The sequence below is a fragment of the Lolium perenne genome, chromosome 1 (assembly GCF_019359855.2).
Source record: "Lolium perenne isolate Kyuss_39 chromosome 1, Kyuss_2.0, whole genome shotgun sequence".
Classification (NCBI taxonomy): Eukaryota; Viridiplantae; Streptophyta; class Magnoliopsida; order Poales; family Poaceae; genus Lolium; species Lolium perenne.
In genome coordinates, this window is record NC_067244.2 from 191,064,253 (window position 1) to 191,091,244 (window position 26,992).

At 44.8% G+C, this 26,992-nt stretch overlaps 3 protein-coding genes across 5 annotated transcripts; 1 reads left to right on the top strand and 2 right to left on the bottom strand.

Moving 5' to 3' along the window:
* Window positions 1-1,479: 1,479 nt before the first annotated feature.
* On the top strand, window positions 1,480-7,778 carry LOC127316707 (uncharacterized). 2 transcript variants are annotated; one of them, XM_051347163.2, is made up of 5 exons: window positions 1,480-1,920; window positions 5,074-5,183; window positions 5,284-5,655; window positions 6,153-6,891; window positions 7,313-7,778. In XM_051347163.2, the coding sequence occupies exons 1-5, from the start codon at window positions 1,686-1,688 to the stop codon at window positions 7,384-7,386; spliced, it is 1,530 nt and encodes a 509-aa protein (XP_051203123.1). In that variant the 5' UTR covers window positions 1,480-1,685; the 3' UTR covers window positions 7,387-7,778. The 2 variants fall into 2 exon arrangements, with proteins under 2 accessions (XP_051203123.1, XP_051203131.2); XM_051347171.2 differs by lacking the exon at window positions 1,480-1,920 and adding an exon at window positions 3,446-3,887.
* A 671-nt stretch (window positions 7,779-8,449) lies between these two features.
* Window positions 8,450-13,873, bottom strand: LOC127316730 (RNA-binding protein BRN1). The gene is made up of 9 exons (XM_051347195.2): window positions 13,618-13,873; window positions 12,159-12,241; window positions 10,919-10,970; window positions 10,682-10,807; window positions 10,489-10,571; window positions 9,856-10,038; window positions 9,149-9,479; window positions 8,922-9,065; window positions 8,450-8,837 (listed from the first exon to the last, which is right to left on the bottom strand). Exons 1-9 carry the CDS (start codon window positions 13,841-13,843, stop codon window positions 8,707-8,709), a joined length of 1,359 nt encoding a protein of 452 aa, XP_051203155.1. The 5' UTR covers window positions 13,844-13,873; the 3' UTR covers window positions 8,450-8,706.
* Window positions 13,874-18,605: 4,732 nt separating this feature from the next.
* On the bottom strand, window positions 18,606-24,985 carry LOC127316736 (protein BONZAI 3). Of its 2 annotated transcripts, none has more exons than XM_051347214.2 (16): window positions 24,720-24,985; window positions 23,211-23,258; window positions 22,337-22,482; window positions 22,204-22,252; window positions 21,539-21,595; window positions 21,231-21,401; window positions 21,019-21,153; window positions 20,856-20,917; window positions 20,685-20,772; window positions 20,490-20,601; window positions 20,320-20,396; window positions 20,109-20,246; window positions 19,679-19,843; window positions 19,495-19,608; window positions 19,134-19,230; window positions 18,606-19,032 (listed from the first exon to the last, which is right to left on the bottom strand). In XM_051347214.2, exons 1-16 carry the CDS (start codon window positions 24,885-24,887, stop codon window positions 18,887-18,889), a joined length of 1,773 nt encoding a protein of 590 aa, XP_051203174.1. In that variant the 5' UTR covers window positions 24,888-24,985; the 3' UTR covers window positions 18,606-18,886. The 2 variants fall into 2 exon arrangements, with proteins under 2 accessions (XP_051203174.1, XP_051203165.1); XM_051347205.2 differs by having other exon boundaries at window positions 18,606-19,035.
* Window positions 24,986-26,992: the final 2,007 nt, after the last annotated feature.

The following is a 26,992-nucleotide window of genomic DNA, read 5'->3' on the forward strand; positions in this document are numbered from 1 at the left end:
GTTATTTAGAGATGCGATGACACATGGCTTTCTGGGCGCATCTTATTACGGAGCTCTTTCCACACATAACATAAATGAAAGATATGGATTCATCCTAATCATAAGTAATACCAATACTAGTGATGTAACCTACACTCCCTTGAGAACCCCTCAACCATATCACAAACACACTCTCTTGCTCTACTTTACTTTTAATTACTTCAAACTCTCAAACTATTGCCATCTTAGCAACTTATAGTATAGGCTATTTCCAAACAACGGTTTGGGTGCGAACGTGGCTGCACCTGACATCGCAATTGCGATATTGTGTTTATTGCTATTTGCAAAGCTTCTCAGGGACGAACTTATATTTGCTACTACAACTACTGCAACAACCCTATTGTTGATCGCAGAAACCCCTAGTTCGAACACTAGGGAGTTCTATGGAGCTACTTGGAGTTCAACCTTCTGATGGAACATGGTTAGACCGGCGGCCACCCATCCACAACATCTGGCATCAGGGCAACGACTCCGGTGGTGGATGTTGCAGGTCAACCTACGTAGGTATGGAGTGCCATTGGCCACTTCCACACCACGATATCCACCCTCCCCCAACGGCCATGGAGGGGGGATGATGTCGCACGAGTTAAAGCCTATCCAGCCTAGTGTGGGGTAATGTACTCTGCAACTTTTGGAAGATCCGACATCAAGGTGTTGATTGGCCAACCACTTCATATCCGGGGTGAAAACCCATGCTCCGGCCTTTATTGGTCGAGCTCATTAGAGAGGAACATTATCTGTTGTTACCTTGTTGAAGGCGTTGTCTCATTGCCAATGTATTAGCCTTCGTTGCTTAGTCTGTGTAACCATGATGAAAATCCTTTTATTTGGCTAGTCAGACATACATAACAACGACCAACAACATCTCTCGGGATGTGTTTTCCTTCTTGAAGACGATGTTGCGGAAGACACCCACTTAGTTGCAGGTGTTATTTTTACATCGTGTAATGGCTTTACCATAGTTGTCTATATTTTTGTACTTTGTTTGCTGATGACGCCATCAACAAACAAAGTACATACATAGACAACTTCCTCATTGCTTTGCATCAACTTTAATTTAAAGAAGGACCCAAATGGGATACACGCGTGAGCATGCACGCAACAACCCACAAAGTTGTCAGGGTAATAGACGTGGTGGGCTTGATATTTCTTTTCTGAAAAGACGGAAATTGCTATCCAACCGTCGGATCCATATTTTCTAGTTTTTGAAAATGCCGCGTACCTCAATTTGATGTACTCCTCCGTCCCAACAAGTTTCATGAGACGGAGGGAGTAGAACCCACGATCAACCTTCTTTTCGAAAAAAAATCTGATTTTTACAATAGTAGTGATAATCTATATCTGCAGGTATTCTAATTTTTTTATAGCACTAAAAATATTTATGTGCTCAGCAGACTATAATAAATGCAGCGGCCATCACCCGTTGTCCTCGCACGCACGCTGTGCGCAGCAAGAGTCTCCCACCATTTCCACTCCACCACCCCCACCTCAGTCCTCACCCGTGCGCGCCGCACTGCTTCGCTGTGTAGCATACGAGCTGACGCCGCGACCCCAAACCCTAGCTAGCTCGCGCGCGTCCCGTCTCCAGCTCTGCCATCTCTCGCGGCGATGGTGGCGGGCGGTGATGCGTGAGATTTTCGCGCGCCATGGGGAAGGTGGCCGGGGGGCAGCCGCCGGGCCTGGCGGCGGCGGAGGGAGGAGGAGGAGATGGAGCAAGAAGAAGAAGGTGCAGCAGATGCCGCGGGTCCGTGCGGCTGCAATGCGTGGCCGCGCTCCTGCTCGGCGCCGCCGTGCTGCTCTCCGCCATGTTCTGGCTGCCGCCCTTCGCCGGGCGCGGCCGCAGCGCGGGGCCAGCGGATCCCCCGGAAGACGTGCTCGCAGGTCAGCTCGCATTGCCGAGATCTCGCCCAGCTCCCGTTTTCTAAATCTAAATTGTTTAGTTTTCAAATCGGTTTCGTGGTGCGGACGACACGAGTAGCGTGACTTAAGCGGCGACTAGAGTTTTGACGATTTGCGAGCGATTCAAGCAAAGCTCGCGCCTGTGGGAGTAAATGTGGAACCAAATTAAGCTCAATTTCTTATGTTCTACTATTTCCTTTTAGAGCAATATGCGCCCTTCTTTCACTTATTAAGCTCTGCTATGTCTTTTCTCGTAAGAAATGTTTTTATTAGCTTCTGCCTGCCTAAATTCGGACACACACAGTGTATATTAGGGTCCATTCACGTTGTTGTACAAGATAGGAAATGTCGCCCGATCCTGCAAAACCTTTGTTTGTGCCGATTTCAGCAAATGTTTGTGTCCCTGGATGGCTGTTGATTTGCCACACCGAGTTCAGTCAGCATAGAAAAGGCAACATTTCATAAAATAATTATCATGTGTTTATGCTATGACATCCTGATGCAGTTCTCAGTGAAAGAACCAACAATGCTCCATGGGTTTGTGAGAAGATATCCCGACAAAACTTGCCGTGAACGAAAAAGCAACACCTTATAGATAGATAACATTAGACTTCCAAGATCATGACAAAATTTGCCGTGAAAACGGCAATGCTTTATTGAATAGCTTAGTAAGGAGGTCCCGACAAAAAGTACCGCGATAGCTAAGGCAATGCCTATTTGAATGGTAGAGGGCGGTGATGCGTGAGGGCGCACGCCATGGGGAAGGAGGGTCTGGCGGCGGTTGAGGGAGGAGGAGGAGATGGAGTAAGAAGAAGAAGGTGCAGCAGATGCCGCTGGTCCGTGCGGCTGCAATGCGTGGCCGCGCTCCTGCTCGGCGCCGCCGTGATGCTCTCCGCCATGTTCTGGTTGCCGCCCTTCGCCGGGCGTGGCCGCAGCACGGGGCCAACGGATCCCCCGGAAGACGTGCTCGCAGGTCAGCTTGCATTGCCAAGATCTCTGCAAGCTTCTGTTTTCTAAATTGTTCAGTTTTCAAATCGGTTTCGTGCTATGGACGACACACGCATAGCGGCGACTAGAGTTGGCGATTTGCGAGCGATTCAAGCAAAGTTCGCGCCTGTGGGAGTAAATGTGGAACCAAAATTAAGCTCAATTTCTTCTGTTCTAGTATTTCCTTTTAGAGCAAATATGCGCCCTTCTTTCACTTATTAAGCTGTGCTATGTCTTTTCTCGTCAAGACATGTTTTTATTAGCTTCTGCCTGCCCAAATTCGGACACACAGTGTATATTTAGGGTCCATTCACGTTGTTGTGCAAGATAGGAAACGTCGCCCGATCCTGCAAAACCTTTGTTTGTGCCAATTTCAGCAAATGTTTGTGTCCCTGGATGGCTGTTGATTTGCCACATCGAGTTCAGTCAGCATAGAAAAGGCAAAATTTGATAGAATAATTATCATGTATTTGTTCTATGACATCCTGATGCAGTTTTCAGTGGAAGAAAAAACAATGCTCCATGGGTTGGTATGATATCCCGACAAAACTTGCCGTGAAAGAAAAAGCAACACCTTATAGATAGATAACATTAGACTTCCAAGATCATGACAAAATTTGCCGTGAAAACGGCAATGCTTTATTGAATAGCTTAGTAAGGAGGTCCCGACAAAAAGTACCGCGATAGCTAAGGCAATGCCTATTTGAATGGTAGCGGGCGGTGATGCGTGAGGGCGTGCGCGATGGGGAAGGAGGGTCTGGCGGCGGTGGAGGGAGGAGGAGATGGAGATGGAGTAAGAATAAGAAGGTGCAGCAGATGCCGCGGGTCCGTGCGGCTGCAATGCGTGGCCGCGCTCCTGCTCGGCGCCGCCGTGATGCTATCCGCCATGTTCTGGCTGCCGCCCTTCGCCGGGCGCGGCCGCAGCGCGGGGCCAACGGATCCCCCGGAAGACGTGCTCGCAGGTCAGCTCGCATTGCCGAGATCTCTGCAAGTTTCTGTTTTCTAAATTGTTCACTTTTCAAATCGGTTTCGTGGTGTGGACGACATGAGTAGCGGCGACTAGAGTTGGCGATTTGCAAGCGATTCAAGCAAAGTTCGTGCCTGTGGGAGTAAATGTGGAGCCAAATTAAGCTCAATTTCTTCTGTTCTACTATTTCATTTTAGAGCAATATGCGCCCTTCTTTCACTTATTAAGCTCTGCTATGTCTTTTCTCGTCGAGACATGTTTTTATTAGCTTCTGCCTGCCCATATTCGGACACACACGGTGTATATTTAGGGTCCATTCACGTTGTTGTTCAAGATAGGAAATGTCGCCCGATCCTGCAAAACCTTTATTTGTGCCGATTTCAGAAAATGTTTGTTCCCTGGATGGCTGTTGATTTGCCACATCGAATTCAGTCACCATAGAAAAGGCAAATTTTTATAAAATAATTATCATGTATTTATGCTATGACATCCTGATGCAGTTTGCAGTGGAAGAAACAACAATGCTCCATGGGTTGGTGAGATGATATCCCGATAAAACTTGCCGTGAAAGAAAAAGCAACACCTTATAGATAGATAACATTAGACTTCCACGATCATGACAAAAATTGCGGTGAAAACGTCAATGCTTTATTGAATAGCTTTGTAAGAAGGTCCCGACAAAAAGTACCGTGATAGCTAAGGCAATGCCTATTTGAACGGTGATGTGATAAGGTCCCAACAATTATATCGCGTTAGAAAAGACATTAGTTTATTTAATAGTTATGTCATCACTCATCAGGTCCCAACAAAAGTTGCCGCGTTACAAGAGTCGATGCTCTATGTAGTGGTGATGTTACAAGGTTCCAGCCAAAAATGCTTCCATGGAAAAACATCACTCATCGCATCCCCTAACAAAGAAAACATGCTGCGGTAGAATAGGTAAAACGGTTACATTAGAAGTTGATGAAGAGAAATATTTTTTTTCTTCAAATTGAAATGGTGATAGGTGTGTTGAATGATGGAAGTGATTATATCAGCTCTTGGACCAGTAGTCAGATGTTCAAGGTTTTTCTCGTTTCGAGAAATCACATTTTATAGTTTTATCTGTTGGAACTTGAAATAAAAATTCCACTACGAGATTATTGAGAATATTGACTATTGAAGTACTGCTCTTTTTGCAGCTGATATAGTGGCAAGCTTTATGCTACAAAAGACAGTTTCTGAGTTAAATAAAAGTACACATAAGCTTGAATTTGACATCTATGAGGAGATTGGCATCCCCAACTCTACGGTAAGGCACAAATTCTGGACCTTATTTTTTGTGCTTCTTTTCGTGTACTGTGTGCCCTAAATTCTATCCTCCTGATACCGAACTTGTAATGACTGTACAGGTTGCTGTAAATTTTCTACAACCGTTAGGTGCATTAAACTGTACAAATGTCATCTTCAGCGTTGTGCCTTTTCCAAAATACTCGACTATATCATCAACATGGTTGAGCATTCTTAGATCGTATTTCATGTCCTTGGTTGTAGAACAGTCAACACTCCATTTGACAGAGTCACTGTTTGGGAACTCATCCTTCTTCGAGTTGCTTAAGTTCCCTGGAGGAATAACCATTATCCCTACACAAGCTGCTTTTCTTGTACAGAAACCTTATGCATCTTTCAGCTTCACTCTGAACTTCCCAATCTACAAGGTACAAGATAAAATAAATGAGTTGAAAGACCAAATGAAGGCAGGACTACTTCTCAATCCCTATGAGGTTGGTGCCCTCTATTCACTATCATTTAAATAGCTTTCATTCTGATAAGGGATATCATGTCATGTTAGTTTGGTTGTACACACTAGTTGTCGCCAAACTGTTGCTGGGCCAAATGTGAAATGTTGGATGCCTGCTTCATATACTTGTTTGGATTGGATACCTGAGCTTGAATGTGTATTCCCACACAGAACAACCATGTAAACGTACACATAAATTCATTGTATTTTTGCAGAGTTAAACATTAAGAATGAAAATCACATATTTCTGTGCAATATTAATAGATTGGCACACCAGTAATTAGTAGTGTATGGCGGTATTAGTAGAAATCTTAGTTTTTTGTAATTGAGAGCTCCATACTTGGCCTAAGACTCTTATTTTTGTTGAAAATTACAGAATTTTGGATGAGAAGTTTTAATTTGCCAGGGTCATCATATGTGAAGTGAATTGTTATATCTTGTTTTTGTTTTTCAGTTGATTTTTGTTCCCGTGCTTTGCAGAACCTCTATGTCCAATTAACAAACTTACAAGGTTCTACAGTTGCTCCTCCAACAATTGTTCGGACCTCCATTATTCTTGAAGTTGGGAATCACCAGCCCTCCATTCCAAGAATGAAGCAATTGGCACAAAATATTGCCAATTCATCTTCAGGAAACTTGGGACTTAATCATACTGTATTTGGTAGAGTAAAGCAGATAAGCCTTTCTTCGTATCTTACACATTCTTTGCATAGCAGGAGTGATGCACCTAGTCCAGCACCCATGACTCATCAAGATCACCGCCGTCACCACCACCACCACCATCACCACCACCACCACCACCATCACCACCACCACCATAGCCATCACCGTAGTCATGAAATAGAGAAGCCTTTGGCTCCATCTTCATCTCCTGCACCTGTACATTCTCCTGTGGAACGGTCCAAGTATAGATCTCCACCGCCATCTGGTTATTCATATAGATACACCAATAAGCCAAAAAATAAAGCTCCTGTAGCCCCAGTGCCAGAGCCAGTAGCTAATCATCATTATGCTTCACCTCCTACCATCTCTCGTGCATTGTCACCATCATCTATTAGTCCATCACCTTCTGGCCGTCACTCTACAAATAATCCCAATAGGCACCATAGCTCCCCTGCTCCATCTCCAGCATCTGTGAACCCTCCAGTGCGTGCAATATCTCTCGCTCACGCACATCATCCTGTTCAAGTGCAAGATGTGGCCCCTGCCCCTAGCAGATGTGAGTCTTGTCTCTCTTTTAACATTTCCACAGCTGCCAATTATTGTTAAATTGAAGAAACGTTTATCTAGGCTTGGAGTTGGTAAATTATTTGAAAGAATAGCAGTTCTAGTTCTATGTTAGGCAGACTTCAATAATCAATTTACATGCCTGCAATTTGAGCGATTTAGTTGATGTGGTGAACAGTGATGCTATGTCAGTAATACTAATCAAACTAGTAAATTACTTAATGCTCATCTTAAGAAATTCTTACATAAATACTTGATTAATAGTATCTTTTTTGTATTTTAAAATTTTCTATGCTAGGAAATTGTTATTGTTTGTTATGTAAATTATATAATTATCCATCCTGTTACCTATTTATCATGTAAATCAGCATATGCTCTCTTGCTACTTATCGTCCACTGTTTTGTTATTACAGCATTTGCCAGCAGAAGGCATTCTTGTCAATGGGCCCTTGCATTCCTGTTGTGTTTGCTGATGGGTATACCATGACAGAGTGCGGCTGATCTGTACCGAAGGTAGTCAAAAAATAAGTGGCTTGTTGGGAACCGGTCTGTCTTTAAGAGCCGCATTAGGCGCGAAAAATAGCTCACCTTGTGAGCGGGTGTTGTCATGTAAATATTGGGTGTGGGGGTACAAGGCAAATGGGCACCTTTGTGTATAGTGGCCAAAGCCAGAAGCGGCAGGCCCTTCGTGTTGTTGCGCATGTTTTGCCCAGTTTTGCTGTGCAGTGGTGCTGAAAAACCTGGTGGATTCCAGTATAGATGTTTTTATATATAGCAGTTGCCTCAAGCTTCAGTTCTCGTGGTTCAAATTTTGTATCAATGGATAATGGTCGACAATTATGGCAATTTCGCTAATGGCAAATAAAGCATCTAAAGTCATGATGGTGTGTTTTGATGTACAACGTGCCATGAATTACCAGGTTTTTTAATGCAATCCATTTCGATGTGATTCATCAGAAAACACCAACTATGCAGAACTGTGTAAAACTGTCGATGGAGCTGCTTGGGCTGAGTCATTCAGTAAACTGTCTGTTAGGGCTAAAGTTATGAGTAACATGACTTGCTCTCAAGCTAATTTAGCCTAGTAGTAACATGTGCTGGTTTAGTATGAATATGATTGTTTTACAAAATGATTATAGACAAACTGAGAAATGAGAAACTCATCTGTAAGCTATGAAACATATAAATTGGAACCACATATCCATCCTTGAAAAAACAACATGATTCATCAAAAGAACCACAAACATGATAGGATCTGTGAAGAAATCATTAAGATGACATCGAGGTGGTACACATTGTTCCTCAGATCCAGGGTAATTTCATTAAGAGTCGTTGGGTTTGCTCTACACATTGTTCCTCAGATCCAGGGTAATCTCATGAAAGTTCAGGAAATCCTTCGAGCATACAAGACAAAAGACTTGAGTAAATGGGTGCTGGTCAATCGCACACTAAATGGCATGCATATTGAAAACTATTAGGAAAATACATTAGATGCTGGGGCAAGTAAAAAGTAAAGAAAAATGAATGATGTTCTCGCAAGGAGCGATCCATGAGTAGAAAAAATGGAGCAATTGAATGAATCAAATGTCTGATGTACAATGGGTCTGATGGTACAGATGCTACAACTATGCTGCGACGAAATACACAATTTAACAATTTCAAGAATGTCAATTGAACGAAGATACACAAGCCCCCACCGACGACACATGGTGGAGGCCAGAAGAAACACTGGAACGATCAATTGTGCTGACACATATGTACCGGTTTTCCTGATCGTGTAGGCATACTGAGCGTATCAATTGCGCTGTCAATAAAGTTTATTGTGCTTGCTGTTGTCTCTTTTGAGTTGTACTTTCAGCTTTTTACCACCTAATTGGAATCCGTTCATCATACTTATGGCCGTCTGCGCAGAAGCAGGAGAATCATAGCTTACAAAACCTGCATCCAGCCAGGAACAAATTAGTAAAATCATGCTGGTATGATGGCAATGCTAAGAAATTTCAGCCAGAAAGAGTTAGTTACCGAAGCATTTACTGGCACCAGTTGCTTTGTCTACAAAAACTTTGGCACTCAATACTCTACCAAAAGTCTGAAATGCATTTGCTAGATCTTGGTCGCCAAATTCTTGTGGGATGTGATAAATAAATAAGTTGGCTCCAGGAGGACCTGCACACATGATACATATCATCTGTAAAACGTACTTAAGAAGAAATGACGAATGAAATAACCAAGTACTGAAGGAGACAAACCCTCTATCTGAGGACCAGGGTTGCTGCTGGTACTTGAAGATGTGGGAGATGTAGCATTTGCATTTGGAACTTTAATTGAATTATTATGAGAATTCATGTAAGGACGGGCACCACCAGGATATGATCCAGGATACTGCATACCAGGTGCAGCTGGATAAGGGCTGCCCAACTGCATTGAATTGTATGGCCTAGGAACTGAATTAGGGGAAAGTTCAGAATTAACGCCGCGCATTGGATTTCCTTGATTGCCAGGCTGAGCCATATTCTGGAAGGCTGCTTGATTTTGCATAGGAGATAAAGGGTATTGCATAAGCCCATAGGTTCCTTGTGGCTGCACAGATGAACAGACTAAGTATTATATACAACAAGAATGAATATTCAGGGGTACTAATCACAGGTTATATGGCATCTTTTCAAATTAAAGAAATATCACCAGTCCATTAACATGCCATTGATTCTTTTTTGCTTCACTACTAGCACAATAAGGAATGGCAGGAAACTGCAGCAGTTCATAAAGAATGCTATCCTCTGTGGCCTTTTCTGGTTGGTTGTTTGCAATAGTAAATGTTAAACAGCTAAAATAGATATAGGCGGTAAGTTAGGACTACTGCTATTTATTTGAAAGAATGGCAAGAGTGATGCTATTGTAGGAATAGCTTTTTGTTGTATGGGCACAGTAAGCTCAAGATTTTAACATTAAGATTCACCTGGTAGCCAAATCCATTATAAGGAGGCACATATCCCATCTGTAAAGCGCCAAATAATGAACTTTGTTGCATGGCATTTGCATTTGACAGATTAGACGGCTGAAACTGAGCCTTTTGCGCTTTCCGAGCCTGCCTTTCTTTTTCTGTGTCAGCCCATTTTACAACCAAAGGTACACTTGAACCCTAACAAAACGAACAAGGAACATCAGAGGTTATACAAATCATGCAGTTGCAGAAGAAGGGAAAATAACTACTAATACAAATGTGCATCAACCTCGAACCATTACATTTGTTATTTATTTATTTTTTACTTAAAGTGCAGCAAATAAACTGGATAGATCCTACTCCCTCAGTCCCATAATATAAGATGTTATTGTGTAATAACATCTTATATTACGGCACATATGGAGTATTTTGTAACCCTGGTTCCCATTGCTTGTAACTGCAAGAGATCACAAATGTTCAGCTCGAACAGAAAAGCACAATCCAACACACATGTGGGTAGAGCAATTTCTGCACTCATATATGGTCGAATTGGTATGGATGTTCTCTGTGATGGTTTGCAGCACTGCAATTGGGTTTGAGTGACTAAAGAGAGCTGGAATTGATCAGAATCCTTATTTTTTCACAAACCTCTATTTTGTGCTTCCCGTTTAGAGCTTCGATAGCTGCCACAGCCTGCTCTTTTGTTTCATACTTCAGGAAGGCACAGCCGGCTGCAACATCCACAGTTGGTAAGCAGCTAAATGCATAGACAAGCCTAGAAGAAAAAGTGATACCCGTTTCGAATCACAGAAAAGCAACGGTTTCCACACGAAATTTTTACCTTTGCTCGTCTGCTGTGAACCTCTCAAAATCTGCAAATCCTTGATATTTCCGTATTGTGAAAATAAATCAGTCATCTCAGCATCTGTTACATTTTTGGGCAGCATTCCAACGAAAAGTTTGTGCTCTGGAAGTAACAGTGTAGATATGTCAGTAGAATGGGGAACAAAATAAATTTTGACCAATAATACATACACAAGTTTCCTTGTGGATAAAATAATTTTAGAGAGCCTCGTACCCAGCCTTTCCAACTCTCCATCTGCATATTTTACTTGCAATGGACTTGGGGCCTGGTTTTAAATAGAGAAAATGTGGAAAACGTTAGGGGCAGCCAGAGAGAGGTAGCATCATCCCTGCAAATTCGTATTGGTGTTTGGGACTATAAAAAAGAAGATATTGAAAAAAAAAATCCGTTATCACCAAAAGATGTTGAAGCCATTGGACTACCATTCCATATTACCAGCTAACTTAATCAAACAAGTCATAATTTGGCCCGATGGATTATCACTCTTATCTAAGCTAAGGCATCTGCTCTCTGAATTTATCCAAAAATCGCTCGTATCAATGATTCCTGGGTTCAAGTTTAGATATAATCAGCTACATCAATCCTACAAGAGAGGTCCGAGAGACAAACTATCCGTTGGTACTAGCCAAGCCAATATTCCTAGATATTCTACGGATGCAATGGGAGTAGTAGGGTTGAGATCAGATCTGTAACCTTTCTAACCTATCAATGACTTCAGCCAGAAGGGATGGATAATTGGATGAAGGGCCTGGGTACGCATTCTGAATGGTAGGAATTACAGTTTAAAGCAGTGGGGTTCAACTGCGCCACAGCTAGTACTAGAGGTGCCAACATCGCAATTTGGAGTTAACACTTTGTAGTAATAACTGAAGTCATTCATAGAATATTTGAACACAATTTTGTCTGCACCACTGCACTGTTTCTACGTCTAGCAAAAAGTGCCAAAAGGTGATATGTTATACTAACTACATGAGACAATAATTGTCCAGGATATGTAACAATCCATCAGTTGATCTAGCTTGGGCATGGACGATCTTGCTAATCGATTCACCAGTTATCCAATATTTTGAACGTAAATCAGACAAATCATTCTTGTACATCATAGTCTGTACTGCATGATCATTTTGGCTAAACAGGCAACCTCAAAGTGGCCATCTTTCATGCAGAGATAGCAATGAAGGTTCTAACACAGTCACACAAAAACTTAACGGATCACCAGTAATGATCTAATTGCCTAAAATCTCCCACTAGGTATTCACTTAACCCTAACTGGACTGCGTAGACATGTACTTACTACTGATTCATCCACCATGAATAATACCCAACATTCAAGAGCTCCCAACAACTACAGGTCCAGAGAGAAGGAATCCTTCCAGGGCATCAGTTGGTTAAATTATTCCCGAGTTACCCAAGCAGATACATGTGCAACAAGCATATGGTTGTGTCCACATACCCCAGGAAGCGTGCGTTTGTTGTGGTATGCATTCACTGCCTTGTCAGCCTCCTCCCTTGATGGGCAGATCAGGAAGCAGCAGCCTGCAATGTCCAGTTTAATGTACATCAATACCATGAGGGTAGCCATTTTGAGACTATAGTCGAGGTCGAGCAAAAAGAGAGCAGAAAATACAAAAAAAACCACTGGAACATCAAAACTAACGAAGATTCTCATACGAAAACAGAGGAGCAAAATCATAGCTTGTGTAGCTAACAGGATTCTAATTCACAGATGCAGGAAAACATCTTATTTCATGACTTCCACATCTGACTCCTCCAGGAAGAACGAAAGCAAAACAACCAGATTTTTACCAGCAAGAAAAGATATAATCCGATTGAAACAAAGTAACACTGATGGTATACAGGAAAGTAGTATCTCCTACAGCCTCCGAATCACGATCCTTTGGGCAAGTGGCTGAGCACCATGAAGGGGCATTGAATAGCCACCGAGTCGAGAGCAGAAGCTCGAAACATCACGCTATTAGTGAAATCATTGATTGGGACCAATGAAATTCTGGAATCCGCAGAAACAGCAACGGAGACACAGCTCCACTGGTCCTAAATTCCAGCCTATCGCACGTAGTACAGAGGAGGCACATCTTGGTCCAGCCATTGGTTTGAAATGAATCTGTACTAACAAGGGGCAGCTTATATCGGGGTGTCCAATCAGCCAGCTTAAATCCGGGCTCAGGTCCATCTACAAGTTTAACCGATGACCAAACATTTAATTTCGCATCCCAGGATCGAAGCAGGAATTTCAAGTGTCAACGAAAGCTAAACTTCTCCAAACAGAAAAGAAATACCAATCCGATCTCAGAAGTACTAACTCCAGTCGCCTATGAGCAGCACGAAATTCCACCATGTTTTACTGCCCTGGTAAAACCCCACACAGAATCCGAGCTCGAGTGGCCGAAAATCAGAGAATCTCAAGCGACCCATAGCACTGAGACGAGCACCTCAAAATGAAACGCGGGGGTGAATGAAGCAGACTTGGACGGATGTTTTGACTTTTCTCCACAGCGGCGTAGCTCAGACGGTAGCAGAAGTTTACAACAATTCAACGCAACCCTCGCGCGAAATTCCCCCAGCGCATTGCGCGTAAACCGCCAGGAAGGATTCCCAATTCCCAGCAGCAGAGCACGAAGCATTTTTTGCCCGAACAGACACAGAAATCAGCTATGCTTCAAAATCCCGGGCAGCATTGCCCCCAGCAGAGCCGCCCCGGCTGTGAAACACGAGAAACGCAGCAAAGCAACGGAAAACCATAAACCGTCCCTTCCCACGCGGAGCCGCGCCCAGATCCCGACCCGCGAGAAGAGAAAAAAAAAACAGAGAGACGGGCAGGCAGGCGGGGACGGGAACGGAGCAGTGGCATTGCGAGGTGGGGAGGGGAGGGACGGAAACGGATCCGGACGAACCTCTTGAGACCTTGGTGGCCTTGTCGCGGATGACGGTGACCTCGTCGACGAGGGCGACGTCGCGGAACATGGCGGCCAGCTCGGCCTCGGTCATGAGCTTGGGCACCTGGCCGACGAAGAGCTTGACGGCGCTCTCCTCCCTGCCGCCGCCGTCCTCCATGGGCCCAGCGCCACCACCTCCCGCGGGCTGCTGCTGCTGCTCCCGGTCGCCGGCGTCCTCCGCCATTGGGCCCCGCGCCGCGTGGGTGGGTCGGCTGGCTGGGGAGCTCGCCGGCCGGCTTAGGGTTTGCGTGGGAATTTGGGGGCGGCCTGGTCGCGCGTGGGCGGCGCGGTGGAGGAGGCGGGGACGGGGACGGGGACGGAGACGGAGTCGGGGCAATTAATAGGAGTAAATAATGAGATGGCAGGAGTGAATAGGAGGGAGGGAGGGACAACGGATATGGTATGGTACTACTGGCGATGACAGGGAAGACAAGGTGGTGTGCTTCCTACCTTCATGTGATTTGATCTGATTTGATTTTTTACTAAGCCAACGGTTTTCTTGCACACGCCTCTCCTCTATCTTTTTTTTTAGAACACAATACAACGCAAACGCTCACAAATACGCACGTACAAACATCCCTATAAACGCACGCACGCACACTCTACCTCTATGAGCACCTCCGAGGGACTGAGTCGGTATATCTTAAGGTTGACAAAGTCACCACTGGCGCCTCGCTGTTGACGGGCACGTCACCTACCACTGAAAGCATAGCGTCGGTTAAATCCTGGAATAAATCCAGGTAAATGCAAACACCCATGTCAAGTCTACGACTTGAACCTGGGTGGGCTGGTTCCACCACAAGGGACCTAAGAGCATCCCCACTCGTTGGCGCTCCCCACGCCCAAATCCGGCGAATTTTTCGTCCGGATTGGATCAATTTTTGGCATGAGGGGCAGTATATTTCCAGTCGTGTGCTCCCCAAGCGGCGTTTCTCGGAAAAAAAGAGGATGGCCCGGGGAGTCCGGACGAAAGAGGAGATACGTGGGTGTGGGCGGTTGGTTTTGCTCCATCCGGAGTCCCCGAGAGATCCCCGGGAAACCGAGGATGGCCCGGGGAGTCCGGACGAAATTAGGCCGTTTTCCGGACGAAAATGAGAACCTGGGGGCGCGACTGGGCCATTTTTCACCGTCCGGATGTAGAAAACGGCTCGTGTGGGCTTCTCAGGGAGACGAGTGGAGATGCTCTAACCACCAGAGCCAAGCTCTGTTTGCACGCCTCTCCTCTGTCTCCTTGCTTGCATCCTATTTTCCTCTTAAATTTGATATGTATCTTCCCTGTCCAATTTAGTCATATAATAAGATACTATGGCTCACGAAATAAGTTGTTTCTACTCTCAAAAATATCTTTTTTTTTTAAAAAGTATAAGGCCACCATCTCTTCTCCCCAATTTTTTTTTTTTAATTTGGTTCTCCTTTGTACTACAACCAGTGATATACATGCAATATTTTTAATTAGTAGGGAACATGATTGAACTTTTAAGCGATTAGTCACGTATTTATAAGTTGAATTGTATATTTGGGATATGAAATAGTGGCCATGTACTTCGTCGGTTCACAATTACCTTGCGTTTTGAGTTTAGTCGAAAGCAAACTCTGCAAAGTTTGACCAACTATGTAGAAAAAAAATACCATCATACGTAATAAACGACTAGTATTATTAGAATCATTATCAAATGCACTTTCATATTAAATAATTTTAATATTATGGATTTTGATTCATTTTTTTGCCACATACTTGGTATTTTGATTTTGACTAAACCGATAACTTAGGGTAAATAAAAATAGAGGAAGTACGGTAAAAACGGAGGAGGTAGGTCAATTCGTGTAAGTTTAATCAAGTCACAGAGCCGAGAAAATTCCGACAACTCGTAGACCAGTTCAAAGTTCAAACAACATGATGGGATCTCAATGATGGACCAGATCGTGGATTGACACACCTGTAGCAACATTTCCTCACATACTATAGAAGTAAAATGACTATAGCAAATTGTGGCAACCTTTCCCTGCCCGACCTGGTGTACAAGATTGTCCCTTCCTTTCCTCGAGTTTGCTAGCTGCTAGCCTGGAGGTGGCAGTGAAAGTAACCCGGCAACCATGGACAAGGACAGACATGCCACAGTGGCACGCCGATGGGAACTATCCCTCTCAGTCCTCGCACGTGGGAGCTGGCACGTCGTTCTCTCACTTAATCCGTCAGATCAAAATGGCAATGCCCGCATGAATGGTACTGCTGCCCGGGCTAGTATTCAGAGAGACATCGCGAGGTGCCAGAAATTCTATGTCGATAAAAATGGTAACCACACATGTATGTATAATTAAAAGGAAAAAAGAAAAGAGGAAACCATTCGCTTTCAAACAAAATAAAAGGAAAAGAAGAGCTGCACGGTGTAATAAGCAATCGGAATGATCATTCGGTCGCTTTGTCATGTGTTGATTAGGAAAAGGGAAAGACAGCGATGCCTAATTGGGTAGTAGTACAAAGCTTGTCTGAATTGATCCTGGGCATATAGGCTGTCTCCCCCTAGATAGCCGCGTCTCCCAAGCAAAAACATTAAATCGGTTAAATAGGAAACGCCGCTTGGTGGTGTCATGTTTGTGGCGCGTCCATTTCTCGAGCTCCCCCAACAAGATCCCAAACGTTGTAAAAAATAGTTTTTCATTTAAATTTTGATTATCTATTACAAGTTGAATGAAAACGGCTACGAGTAGCCCATATCCTACTCGTCATGCTTCGAGGCACCCGACAACCCCGCTTCGGGGTCGCCGAACGCCCTCTTTCACCGCTCCCTCCGCATCTTCGACACAAGGGCATGTCGTTCGCGCTCCTCGTCGTGGAGCCGCTGGCGATCGTCCGCCATGAGGCGATGAGCCCCATCCTCAATGGTCGCTCATATGATGGAGATGTCGACGATGCGCCGCACTGCTCCTCGGGAAAGGCATCGTCCTGCCCCTTCTTCAGAGTCTCAAAAGACCCGAGGATGGCCCTCTGCTCCGTCACCTTCTCTTTCGGGTCCGGCCTGTCGCTCAAGCTGTCCATGTCGTCGTCCATCTCTTCCTCCTCCTCTGCCGCCACTACCCCTTCGCCACTTTCGTGTCCACAGCCGCTTCCGCCGTCGCCTCAACTAAGAACCGCGCGTCCATCTCCACGTACTCTGGGTCGTTATCGTCATCGCCTCATCGGCTTCTTACTCGTCGAACTCGGACTAGTGCGGCGTAGGTTCTCCAACCGAGGTAGGTTGCGGCGGGGGCGGGGGCGGAGGTGGAGGTGCCGGACTGCCGCGACCATTGAGGCCGAGCATGATGCAGGTTGTTGCGTAGCGGTGTGGCATTTTTGTGGAGGCGGGTAGGGAACAACTACGACTGCGACTGTGGTGGACCTAGAGGGAAACAACGAGTTTTTATAGGCGGAGGCGGCGTAGGAAGAGATAGTGAAAGGGCGGGAAGGCGGGCAACGGCGACGCGTGGGGAGGGGCAGCGCCGATGGAACGTCTCGCCTTCCTCCGCCTCGAAAAATGTTGCCGCCGTTAAGAAAAAGGTGCGGCACTATAGTTCTGTGTTGATGACATAACTGGCCCGCCACTCACCACGTCGCCTGAGCGTTGCATCCGGCTCCCCCGCAACGACTCTTATGTAGCTAGGGCATGTTTGAGACGCGAGACACCGTACTGAGCCGTATCGGACCGAAAACGGCGTTAGAAACGCGAGGCCGAGGACGGTTAAATGTCCGGGTGCTCTAAATTGATTTGAAAAGATGGTTTAGGGAGCTGAGTGGAGAAGCGAGAGACAAGGCAGTAATCACGCGACCGAGGAGCGGCCGGCCCCCGTGCGTAGGAAATCGCTGGCAGGAGGGAGAGGAACCGCTCCAGCGCATTCCAGTTGTTGTTCAGAAAGGGCCAAAGCGAGCGGCGAGAGGAAGATACACTGGGGACAGAGACAGAGCGGCGGGAGGGCATGCCATGCTATGCCACTCGATCGGCTGCCTCACCGGTAATTGTTCCGGACGAGAACATGGCTCTCGCTAGGCTGGCGTCCAGTGCGGCCACATGCCCGCATGCCACCATGCCATGCCGGCTGGCCGCCCATCAATCCGTGAGCTAGCTAGCTAGCGGAGCATGGTCAACTCATAACAACCACCACACCACATTACTACATTCCCTTTTGCGTCGCCCGATAATTAATCTATTATTCCCCCTGGAATCCTCGAAATAGGCTTTCGCCCTGCTATATTAATATAGCAACACCGATACAAGATAGAGACCACCGCTGGGGCAAACAACACATCAAAGCCCAAAAAGAAACATAAGAAGAAGAAAAGAGAAAAACAACGTCGACAAAGCCGGATCGACGAAAACAGTGATGATCCGCAACGCCCTCCGGAGAATTCCCACCACGATCTTGGCCCTCCGAAGCGCCGCATACCAAAGCAGCACCTTCAAGAAGGGATGCGACGATGACGACGCTGCTGCCCGGACAGAACCTAGGGTTTCCCCCGATATGCGGGAGGGTTGTGGGTAGGGGGACCCCCGACGCCCCTCAAGAAGGAAGGCGGCGCCCCCTGGAATCCAACGATAAAACAAGAGCAACCACCTTTTATTATGATGATGACAGTTGTATGTTTTCTTCTTAGAAGAAAATCGAGACCGTTGGATCTCAACCGACGTTTTCATACAGACGGCACTTGTTTAGTCCCAAACTACTCTGAATCTTCTCCGCGTAATCTCTGCGACTCTGCCTGACCCCAGCCGAGGCTCAAGCCATATTCTCCTCTCGCCACCGCCGCCGCGTAGCAACCTTCTCCCGTGCCTGAACCTCCACCATGTTCGGCACTTCGGCCACAGGCGAAAGCCAACCCAAAGAAAACGCACATAGCAACGGCAAACAAAGCCTTATGACACAAGGACATGTGGGTGACCCACCTCGGTGACAAAATGAGGAACACTGATACGGACAGGGGTATAAAAGAGCTTCAGTACGTGGCATAACCGCACAAGGATATATATCTTCTCACATAATTAGTGTATCTTGCACTTCCGTCTCAAAAGAAAAAAAAGAAGGATAGGTAGTGCTTGCGGCGGCAAACTAAACCTGGACGAAAAACTACCGATGGGCTTTACCCCTAATAATAAAGTCGGATCTAGAAGCAACAGAAAAAAAGATAGATGGCAGAATGTACAATTGCTAGCTGGTGGCACGCACGCGCAGACCAGCTTGGAGCGGCCGAGCTGCTTCACAGCTGGGGAGGAGGAGGAGCAGCATAAGCGGGCGCCGAGGCTTGCTGGGGAGGGAGCGGCTTGATGTCCCGGGTGCGCATGTACTCCAGGAACTGCCCGGGCAGCTCCTCCAGCAGAGATTGGACGACGGTGACCGTCCCACCTGCTGATAAAACTGCTGTCAGCTATGAAAGTAACTCGGGGATGTTTCAGGTCAAGAGTACTGTGTTATTTTGTGTGGCAGTAACAGGTGCAAATGCTGACCTTGGACTTCTTGCACGGGGACAAACTGGACGATGTCGCGTGTGGCAATCCTGCCGGTCGAGCTCTCCAGCCGCTTACCAAAGTCTGCATCTAGGATCTGCCAAAGCCAAGGAGAACCGTCAGATAAACATTGGTGGCACTTTGTGTTGGAGCGAAAAATAATGATTGCAGAACAGCGCAGCCTAGGCACAACACGTAACAGCATAGCCTCAGAAAGGAAACAAGGTGAGGTGTTTCTTTCTTGTCCGGCTATCATCTACATTGTACAAAATGCCCTGTGTCCAGCGTATTCAAGACTGAGATGACAAAAGAAATACTCGAAAAATAAAACATTGACCACATATGAAGTAATATACTTTACCCTCATTTGTGTGAAATCAGCATTTCCAACTCCCACGATGAGAATGGACAACGGCAAGTCTGACGCCCTCACAATAGCATCTTTTGTTTCTTGCACGTCGGTGATAACACCGTCCTGCAAACAACAATGCTCAGGTCAACTTTATGAGCTAACAGAGGCTATAAGAGGATGTCGGATTACGTACCGTGATAATGAGCAACACAAAATATTTGTTGTTTGAATACTGCACAGCATGGTTGGCAATTTCTGCAGCTTTGGTGACCACGGGCCCAAACAAGGTTGGCCCAGCAAGAGCAACACTGTAAAGAGTAGAGGAGTAGGCAGACATGATGCCGTCAACTCCAACTACCTGTGATAGCAACAGAAATATCAGTAAACATCAAGGGCGGTCATGTTGTGCACTAACATTTGTAAGCAAAGCCACAATTAGGCTTGGAGCATTACATTCTAGCATGTGAAGCATTAGTTGATCTGTTAATACTACTTTGACTTCAATCTTAGTGTATATATCCAGAAGTTGGTTTATAGGGAATGATCCATATTGGTGGCATATACTGTCAGAAATTAATTAAATAAATATAGGCAGTATCTCATCAGCCATGAATCTCACTCACCTCACAGTCATTGGTAGTTGCATTCAAGTTGAAGCAGTGAGATATAAATCCTTGTGGTATCTTTGCACCAAAACCCCATGCAGGGAACCGCCTATCACTGTCATAAAACTGCAGAACTTCGCTAACCCCTAGTATTGCCTGGTACATCAAATGGTTCAGTAAGAAGGCTTTCAGTCTCAGGAATATATTAGCATGTCAGACAACTCCTAACCTGCTGGTACGAGTTTGGTCTGCCAGAGGGGTCAATGTAGTGCAATGACTGTGGTGTACGAGGGTCACCATTTGAAGCTGGAAACGCACAAGGAAATAACAAGTGGGCATAAAACACAAATGAATAGCACAGCTACATAGAAGTCATTTAAGCTCACAAATAACACTAACCAGTGAAATCTACAGCCACCATAAAATTGAGCTCAAAACCGCTGGAAATATAGTCCAAGAAAGTATGTTGGACTTTTTCGTGGAACTTATTCAAGAACAGCTGTCCTTTCATCTGAAGACAGATTGGATACATCAGAGGGGCAGCTGGAGTGATTTTCTCAGTAGATTGCATCATATAAAAGGAAAAAAACTAACCTTCTTTTGTCCCTTATTGCTGTAAAAGTTTGCTCCAGTCTTTGAATTATATAGATTTTCAAGCTGACTGATAGTTGTCTGAAGGGACCTATTTGTCAGACAGGCAACAAAAATAATTAAACTCAGGATCAATGGAGAAAAGATGCCAAAATACTTCCTCAGCCAACCTACCCAATAAGTTCATGGTTGCCACTGTCATCGAAATCAAAGCACTCAACTAGCAGCGGGTTATCCTGAAATAAAGTAACATATTAGAAAAGAATCAGATAAACCTTAAATTACGCATGTCCTAAGCAATCCAACACAAATTCATATACCAGAAAAATGTACTTGCCTTGCTACTGTACTGTTGAGACGTCAGTGTTATGGGCCTCCAAACAGGGTTTAAGTTGTTCATCACCACCTCTGTTTTACATATAGGAATAGCAGCAGAATTTTCTGACAGTCTTGATACTCTCAAGAAGGGATCCTACACAAAAGAATCATTTATTTACAACTGTAGCTAGTGTCGTTCCACCTTATAACGACAAAGAGGGTTATCCATACGCTTAAGGAGAATGTATCCTTGTTCTCCAGGTTCTGGCAGTGGAATGTCATCTCAACTGCCATCCTTGACGAAGAAGTTTCTTCAGCATGTACTGTCATTGTGCTCAGAAGGGCATGTCCAGAACCACTTCGGAGGTTTAACGTCAGGCTATGGTTGAATTTCGTGACGATCTGTAAAAAGAGCAAATCGGTGCAAGCAAATATCAAGAGAATGCACCCATGTCTCTCCCTTCTTTATTTGCATTTATTTAGAAAAAATATATACTGCAACCAGATTATGCTGGATCATGAGACTGATGTTCCACAACCTCGGATAAATTGCAGCATGCTTCTCCTAAGAAATCTTGCTGAGCCAAGTTCAGCATCTGCATAAGATAAACAATTCAGGCTTCATAAGTTGCATTTGAAGTAACAGACTAGAAATTCCAAGCAGGATATACTGTTGCTGTCTGGACTGAGTCACTGAGGTAAAAGACAGCCTACAAAAGAAATGCTACTTCTACTATATTTTTCCGCAACACGAAACAATTGAGACAATACTAACTTCAGCTCATCACACAGATTGTTTTGAGCAAATATTAACTCTGAAAATTCTACCGCTTGTTTTCAGCACCCATTGACTAAATGTGCACAATATTCATGTAAATTTGGTAGGCACAGTGTGCACTTTTGGTAGAAAAACAATCTAGTGTATTTCTTTACCACTTACTAGGCATGTACACTCTGTTTAATAACATATATTGGCCCTTTTCTCCTGCATGACTACTTCGTCTTGTACTTAGCATGGAACCTACTTTTAATAATTATTTTGAGGAAAGGATTAAAGGATTTAAACCACTAAATGTGGCCATGAAATAATGAAGAAGAGTGGAAAAAAACTATGTACTGATTTAAAGCATGGCTCCACAAACATTTAAGTATATGAACTGAATACAGGTGACAAAACACATGAATTAAGGGAACATAATAGTACCTTCACTGGTGTATTATGGTACTTTGTGTCAATGTCATATACCTTGAACCTATCATGAGCACAAAACAAAGTAGCAGTAAGCATGACTTTTCTGGAAGTGATATACTGTATGTTACTATCCTTACGAACTTACACGAGCGGCTGCACCATCTCAAATTGGTAATTTATCATAGCTTTTGTAATCCACAAAGGTTCCAGTGAATTCAGTATCACTTCGGTGCGGCCAATCTCTTCTAGCCTTCCATCCCTTTTTGCGTAAATCACCAACATAGGATCACTCTGCACCAAATAAGCAGATGATAGTTATAGCTGGGAGAATATATACACATGCGAAAGAAAAGTAACCAAGAAGAATTAAGCACCATACTTTTCTATCACACATACATGGTGTAAAAGATTTTGTACACTACTAGTACAATGAAAACTTCACAGCAGGATTACTTTGCATTATACTAGTGTAGCTGATGCAAAACCAACATATTTAAACACAGTATATTGGCATGATATGATCTTTGGTGCACAAAAAACAGATATCGTGAAAATGACACACATCGCTTTCTGGTTTTGGTAGGTTCAACTATTCGAAATGTGAGCCATATTTTTCTTAACTAAAACTTAATATTTGCATGCAACTGGTAGGGTCTGTTGTTCTTCTATACGTAAAACTTTAGGGCTTGTTCGCTTGCCTTCTGTAACACAACTATGTCAACTGGAAACATCAAATATTGCTTGCACACATTATTTTGGTTCTAGAAAAAGTGTAGACTGTACAATAATGGGTTATAGAAATGACATGTGGATACAGAAGAACATATAATTTTGTTTGTTCCAGACGTATCCATTTCAGAAAAAATGCCAAAATTATATCCAACATTAAGCAACACCTCGTTCAGTTCCAACAGAATTTAATCTGATTTCCTAAATTATGTTACAGTAAGGTGTACTAGTGAAAAGGGAATAGGAATATAGAGATCAAAATACTGGAGCAACTGAATGGTAATTAGTACCTTAGAAAGAGCATCCATATTCCTCAACTTGGCAGCTGAAAAAGATAACTGCAATGCAGGAAGATGGCAAATGTTAGTGAAGAAAATCATATTGGCATCCACAGTCAGCTAGTTGGGAACATGTTAGCATGCAATGGCCACACGCATCAAACTGGTTCTACAGTATCACCAGCTGTAACAGATGGATCTCCAAATAAAGTAAAAAAAAAAAACTCCAACTCCAAGCATAGAATATCTTTGTACAAGCATAGAAACCATGGCCACTATAAACATTTTTACAGATAACCTCTAAAATATGAAACAAGAAACTGTACAGCTCTTCTACACACAGTCAGAAACCATGATACAGGGTGGCACATAAATCACACAGTATTAATGTATTGTGCTGTTTCAACAATTCTTTAATTGAAACGTATTGACAAAACTAGTTAGCTGTTTGGTAAAGGAAAGGACATAAAGTATATCCTCTAAAGTGTACGCACATTGGTGCTGATCACCCTCTGGCCAACGTTGTTCTATTTTTAAAGCAAAAGGTTGATGTCCACCACCCACTCTAATCTGAAACATATTTGACTAATCCTGATACGCTTCCAGACAATTAATGCTCCAGCATCGAAGTTCTAATTAAACTATATTTTCCAGAGGCCTGTCCAGCAAAATACTACTACTTGCCACGCAGCTGAGTTAAGAAGCATTTCCCAAGTAATTTGATGGAAATTCAGTAAAGGACAGTCACATGAACCCGAGCAGTCTTCATGGACGTATAGTAGCAGTTCGAAGTAAATGTGCAACAGTACTGGTATTCCGAAAACAAACTAAACATTAAGCCTCAGATTGATTGGGGAATTTGTCATTCGAGGCATTGAGTTCCCGAGTAGTAGCAGTTTGAAGTAAAAAGGAAATTACAACAGTTTTTCCAGGACGACATTACGTCAACAGTATAACCAGATGTCGTGCGGGTGGATCTCAACCGCAGGAATTAATTATGCGCGTCCGCTCGTTCAGTCCCCGCAACCCGACGACTGAACCGCAGTTTTCAGGCTTCAAATAAAACCCCAAATTCAGAGACGAGCAACACCCTTTTTTTCACAAAATCTACTTCAGACACAGTTCTAGAGTAAAACCCCGGGAAATTAGCGCAATGCGAGTCACAATTGCAGAAAAAAATAGGCGAGATTCGATCTAAACCTAAGCGTAAGCCGTAACTCGCATTCGGGACATTTGCAATGCCGATAAGTGCGGTGGCAGAAAAAACCCGAAGCATCTGTGACAGCAAAGCGCATGTACTAGTTGTACCAAAAATAAACTAGACAAAATACACCTAAGCGGACAGCGAAAGCCCTCCTAAATCCACGTCCGACGGAAGCGACGGCGACGACCCCGAGCAGTTCCCCCCTCCAAAAACCCGCTCCAATGGCGACCCGCGAGCGAAAAGCGACCACGAATTGCGAGCGACTAGGGTTTTCCCCCGTGGACTGGACTGGAGTGGAATGGAGTGAGCTTGGTTACCTCGAGAGGGGTGTAGAGGCCGCGTAGCCCGTGGCCCTGGAAGAAGTGGTCCACCGCCTCGTTCGCCCCGCCGTGGCCCGCCGCCGCCGGCCCGCGGCCCATCCCGCTGCCGCCCCCGCCGACGGCCTCCTTCCCGCCGCGCACGTCGCCGGAGAAGCAGCCGCCCATCCTGATCTCGAGTTTGAATTCTACGAGAGCGTAGTTGCTGGACTAGACGAAAGTTTCGTTTAGAGCGCGTCCGGAAAAATCGTTTGTGCCTTTGAGATTTTCTCCGGCCGAAGAGGATATATGTAGGCGTTACAGGAGCTGACGAGAAGTGCGTAGACACGATGACGGAAGTGGCCCACGCGGCTCTGAAGTGGGTCCCACGCGTCAGCGACTCTGTTCGTGCTCCATTTTTGGGAAGACAATGCTCGCGTGAGTTTCGTGATTTTTGGAAAGGCGAAACCTTCCTACTGTTCTTCTGCTCCTGCTATTTCTACCAAACACGATGACGGAAGTGGCCCACGCGGCTGTGAAGTGGGCCCCACGCGTCAGCGACTCTGCTCGTGCTCCATTTTTGGGAAGACAAGGCTGGCGTGAGCTTCGTGATTTTTGGAAAGGCAAAACCTTCCTACTGTTCTTCTGCTCATTCCTATTTTTACTCACGCGGCTCCGAGGTACACGGGATGATGATTATTACGAATTTACGATGAGATCGCCGCGGTGTTTCCTGGAAGGAAACGGCATCGGAGACGCGGTTTCGAGGATTTGTTTTGCTGATTTGCTAATGACATGAAATTTCGGTTAAGTGCGAGTCAAATGTTTAATTATGACCCTGCAGTGCAATGTGTGTCATCGTGACTACATAGCTTATGTGATAATTCGCGTCAGCCCACATGGCATTTGCAGTAAAATGGATTTAGAACTTGGTATTATACTATTGTATTTTTTTTTATACATAAACCACGTATTTTATTAATAGAAAAATCAAGTTACATGAGTAAACAAACGTGAAAACTACCAGACGGGCCAGGAGAAAATAGTTGCCCTGAATACTTTAGCAGAAAAAAACTAAAGAACGGAAAAATATAAAACTATCCTTGTAGTTTCCTGCACTCGCTGAAGCCAGCGGCCGCCGCCAAACTCCAACGCTACCTAGACGTGCTCTGGAAGAGACGTGGAGCTTCCACCATTGCCCGATTCAAAAGAGCACCATCGCCAACGAGGTTTTGTGAGTCGATGAACATGCCTGTTTGCAAGCAACAAGACACATGTCGATGTGGCATGTCGACTGGGAATGTCCCCGTGCTATCTTGGACCGAGATCCACCGCATCCCGACAACGAAGTCGGGGAACAACGATAGAACCACCACCTTCGGACCAACTTCCATGCTCCAGAGCATCCATCTCGCCCCCGGTGCCGCCGCGGATAACGACGAACGCCAGCGACACGTTGAGAAACAGATTTCGCCAGATCTGAAGAAGCGGCGAGAAGACCACACTGCCGATCTGAAGGATCGACAAGCACACATTGCCATCAACTCTGAGACGTCACCGTGAAGGTCGCCACTGATACGGGAGTAGAGTTGATGCAGATTTATTTGCTCGGGCGCCACTCCCACCACCCCAACGGCGCACCATAGCAGACAAGCCCTAACCCTACCTACAGAACAGAGGAACGAGATCCCCCTCCCTCCCGCCGCTGGAGCGACAAGTGGGGAGAGGGGATCAACGCCTAGGCTGGGAGGAGATTGTAGGGATGGAGGACGCGCCGCCCCTCTTTGTTCTGAGAACCAACCTGTGGTTGGATGGTTAGGAGGGCAGTGACACCCCCACACTAGAGTTCAAATGATATATTTGACACTTTGGTGTCTTATTAAAAGTCGAAATATCCTTCAGTTGGAGACGATGTTCCCGTTGACAGCGATGCGCCTATGTTGACTTCGTCGATCTCAAGATCCGTCGAATCAGCTTCTTGGACTCAGTTTCTGAGAGGTGCTCATAGAGGTAGGGTGTATATGTACGTTCATAGGGGTGAGTGTATGTACGTATGTGTGAGCATCTGCTTTTGTACTGGGTTTCGTGAAAAATACTATTGTTCTACGCACTAGGAAAAAATATTGTTCAATTAGTGTTCTTGAAGTATTTTTTTTATGAAATGTCACCTTTAATTTGATTTAGCCAAGCCAAGAAAAAGCGGACGAAATAGCATGGAATAAGCTTGGTTGTACGCGGAGAATAGTCCTTTTCTTAGTTAATTACACGAAACCAGGCACTTAATCATGAAATGG

Excerpts from the sequence above, each read along its gene's own strand:
- LOC127316707 (XM_051347163.2), top strand. The coding sequence starts at position 1,686 with ATGGGGAAGGTGGCCGGGGGGCAGCCGCCGGGCCTGGCGGCGGCGGAG. Across the intron at positions 1,921-5,073 it reads CCCGGAAGACGTGCTCGCAG|CTGATATAGTGGCAAGCTTT; the intron begins GTCAGCTCGCAT and ends CTCTTTTTGCAG. Across the intron at positions 6,892-7,312 it reads GGCCCCTGCCCCTAGCAGAT|CATTTGCCAGCAGAAGGCAT; the intron begins GTGAGTCTTGTC and ends TTGTTATTACAG.
- LOC127316730 (XM_051347195.2), bottom strand. The coding sequence starts at position 13,843 with ATGGCGGAGGACGCCGGCGACCGGGAGCAGCAGCAGCAGCCCGCGGGA. Across the intron at positions 9,480-9,855 it reads ATAATGGATTTGGCTACCAG|CCACAAGGAACCTATGGGCT; the intron begins GTGAATCTTAAT and ends TCATCTGTGCAG. Across the intron at positions 8,838-8,921 it reads TGGTGCCAGTAAATGCTTCG|GTTTTGTAAGCTATGATTCT; the intron begins GTAACTAACTCT and ends GGCTGGATGCAG.
- LOC127316736 (XM_051347205.2), bottom strand. The coding sequence starts at position 24,887 with ATGGGCGGCTGCTTCTCCGGCGACGTGCGCGGCGGGAAGGAGGCCGTC. Across the intron at positions 20,918-21,018 it reads CTCAACAGTACAGTAGCAAG|GATAACCCGCTGCTAGTTGA; the intron begins GCAAGTACATTT and ends ACTTTATTTCAG. Across the intron at positions 19,844-20,108 it reads CAACTACCAATGACTGTGAG|GTAGTTGGAGTTGACGGCAT; the intron begins GTGAGTGAGATT and ends TTGCTATCACAG.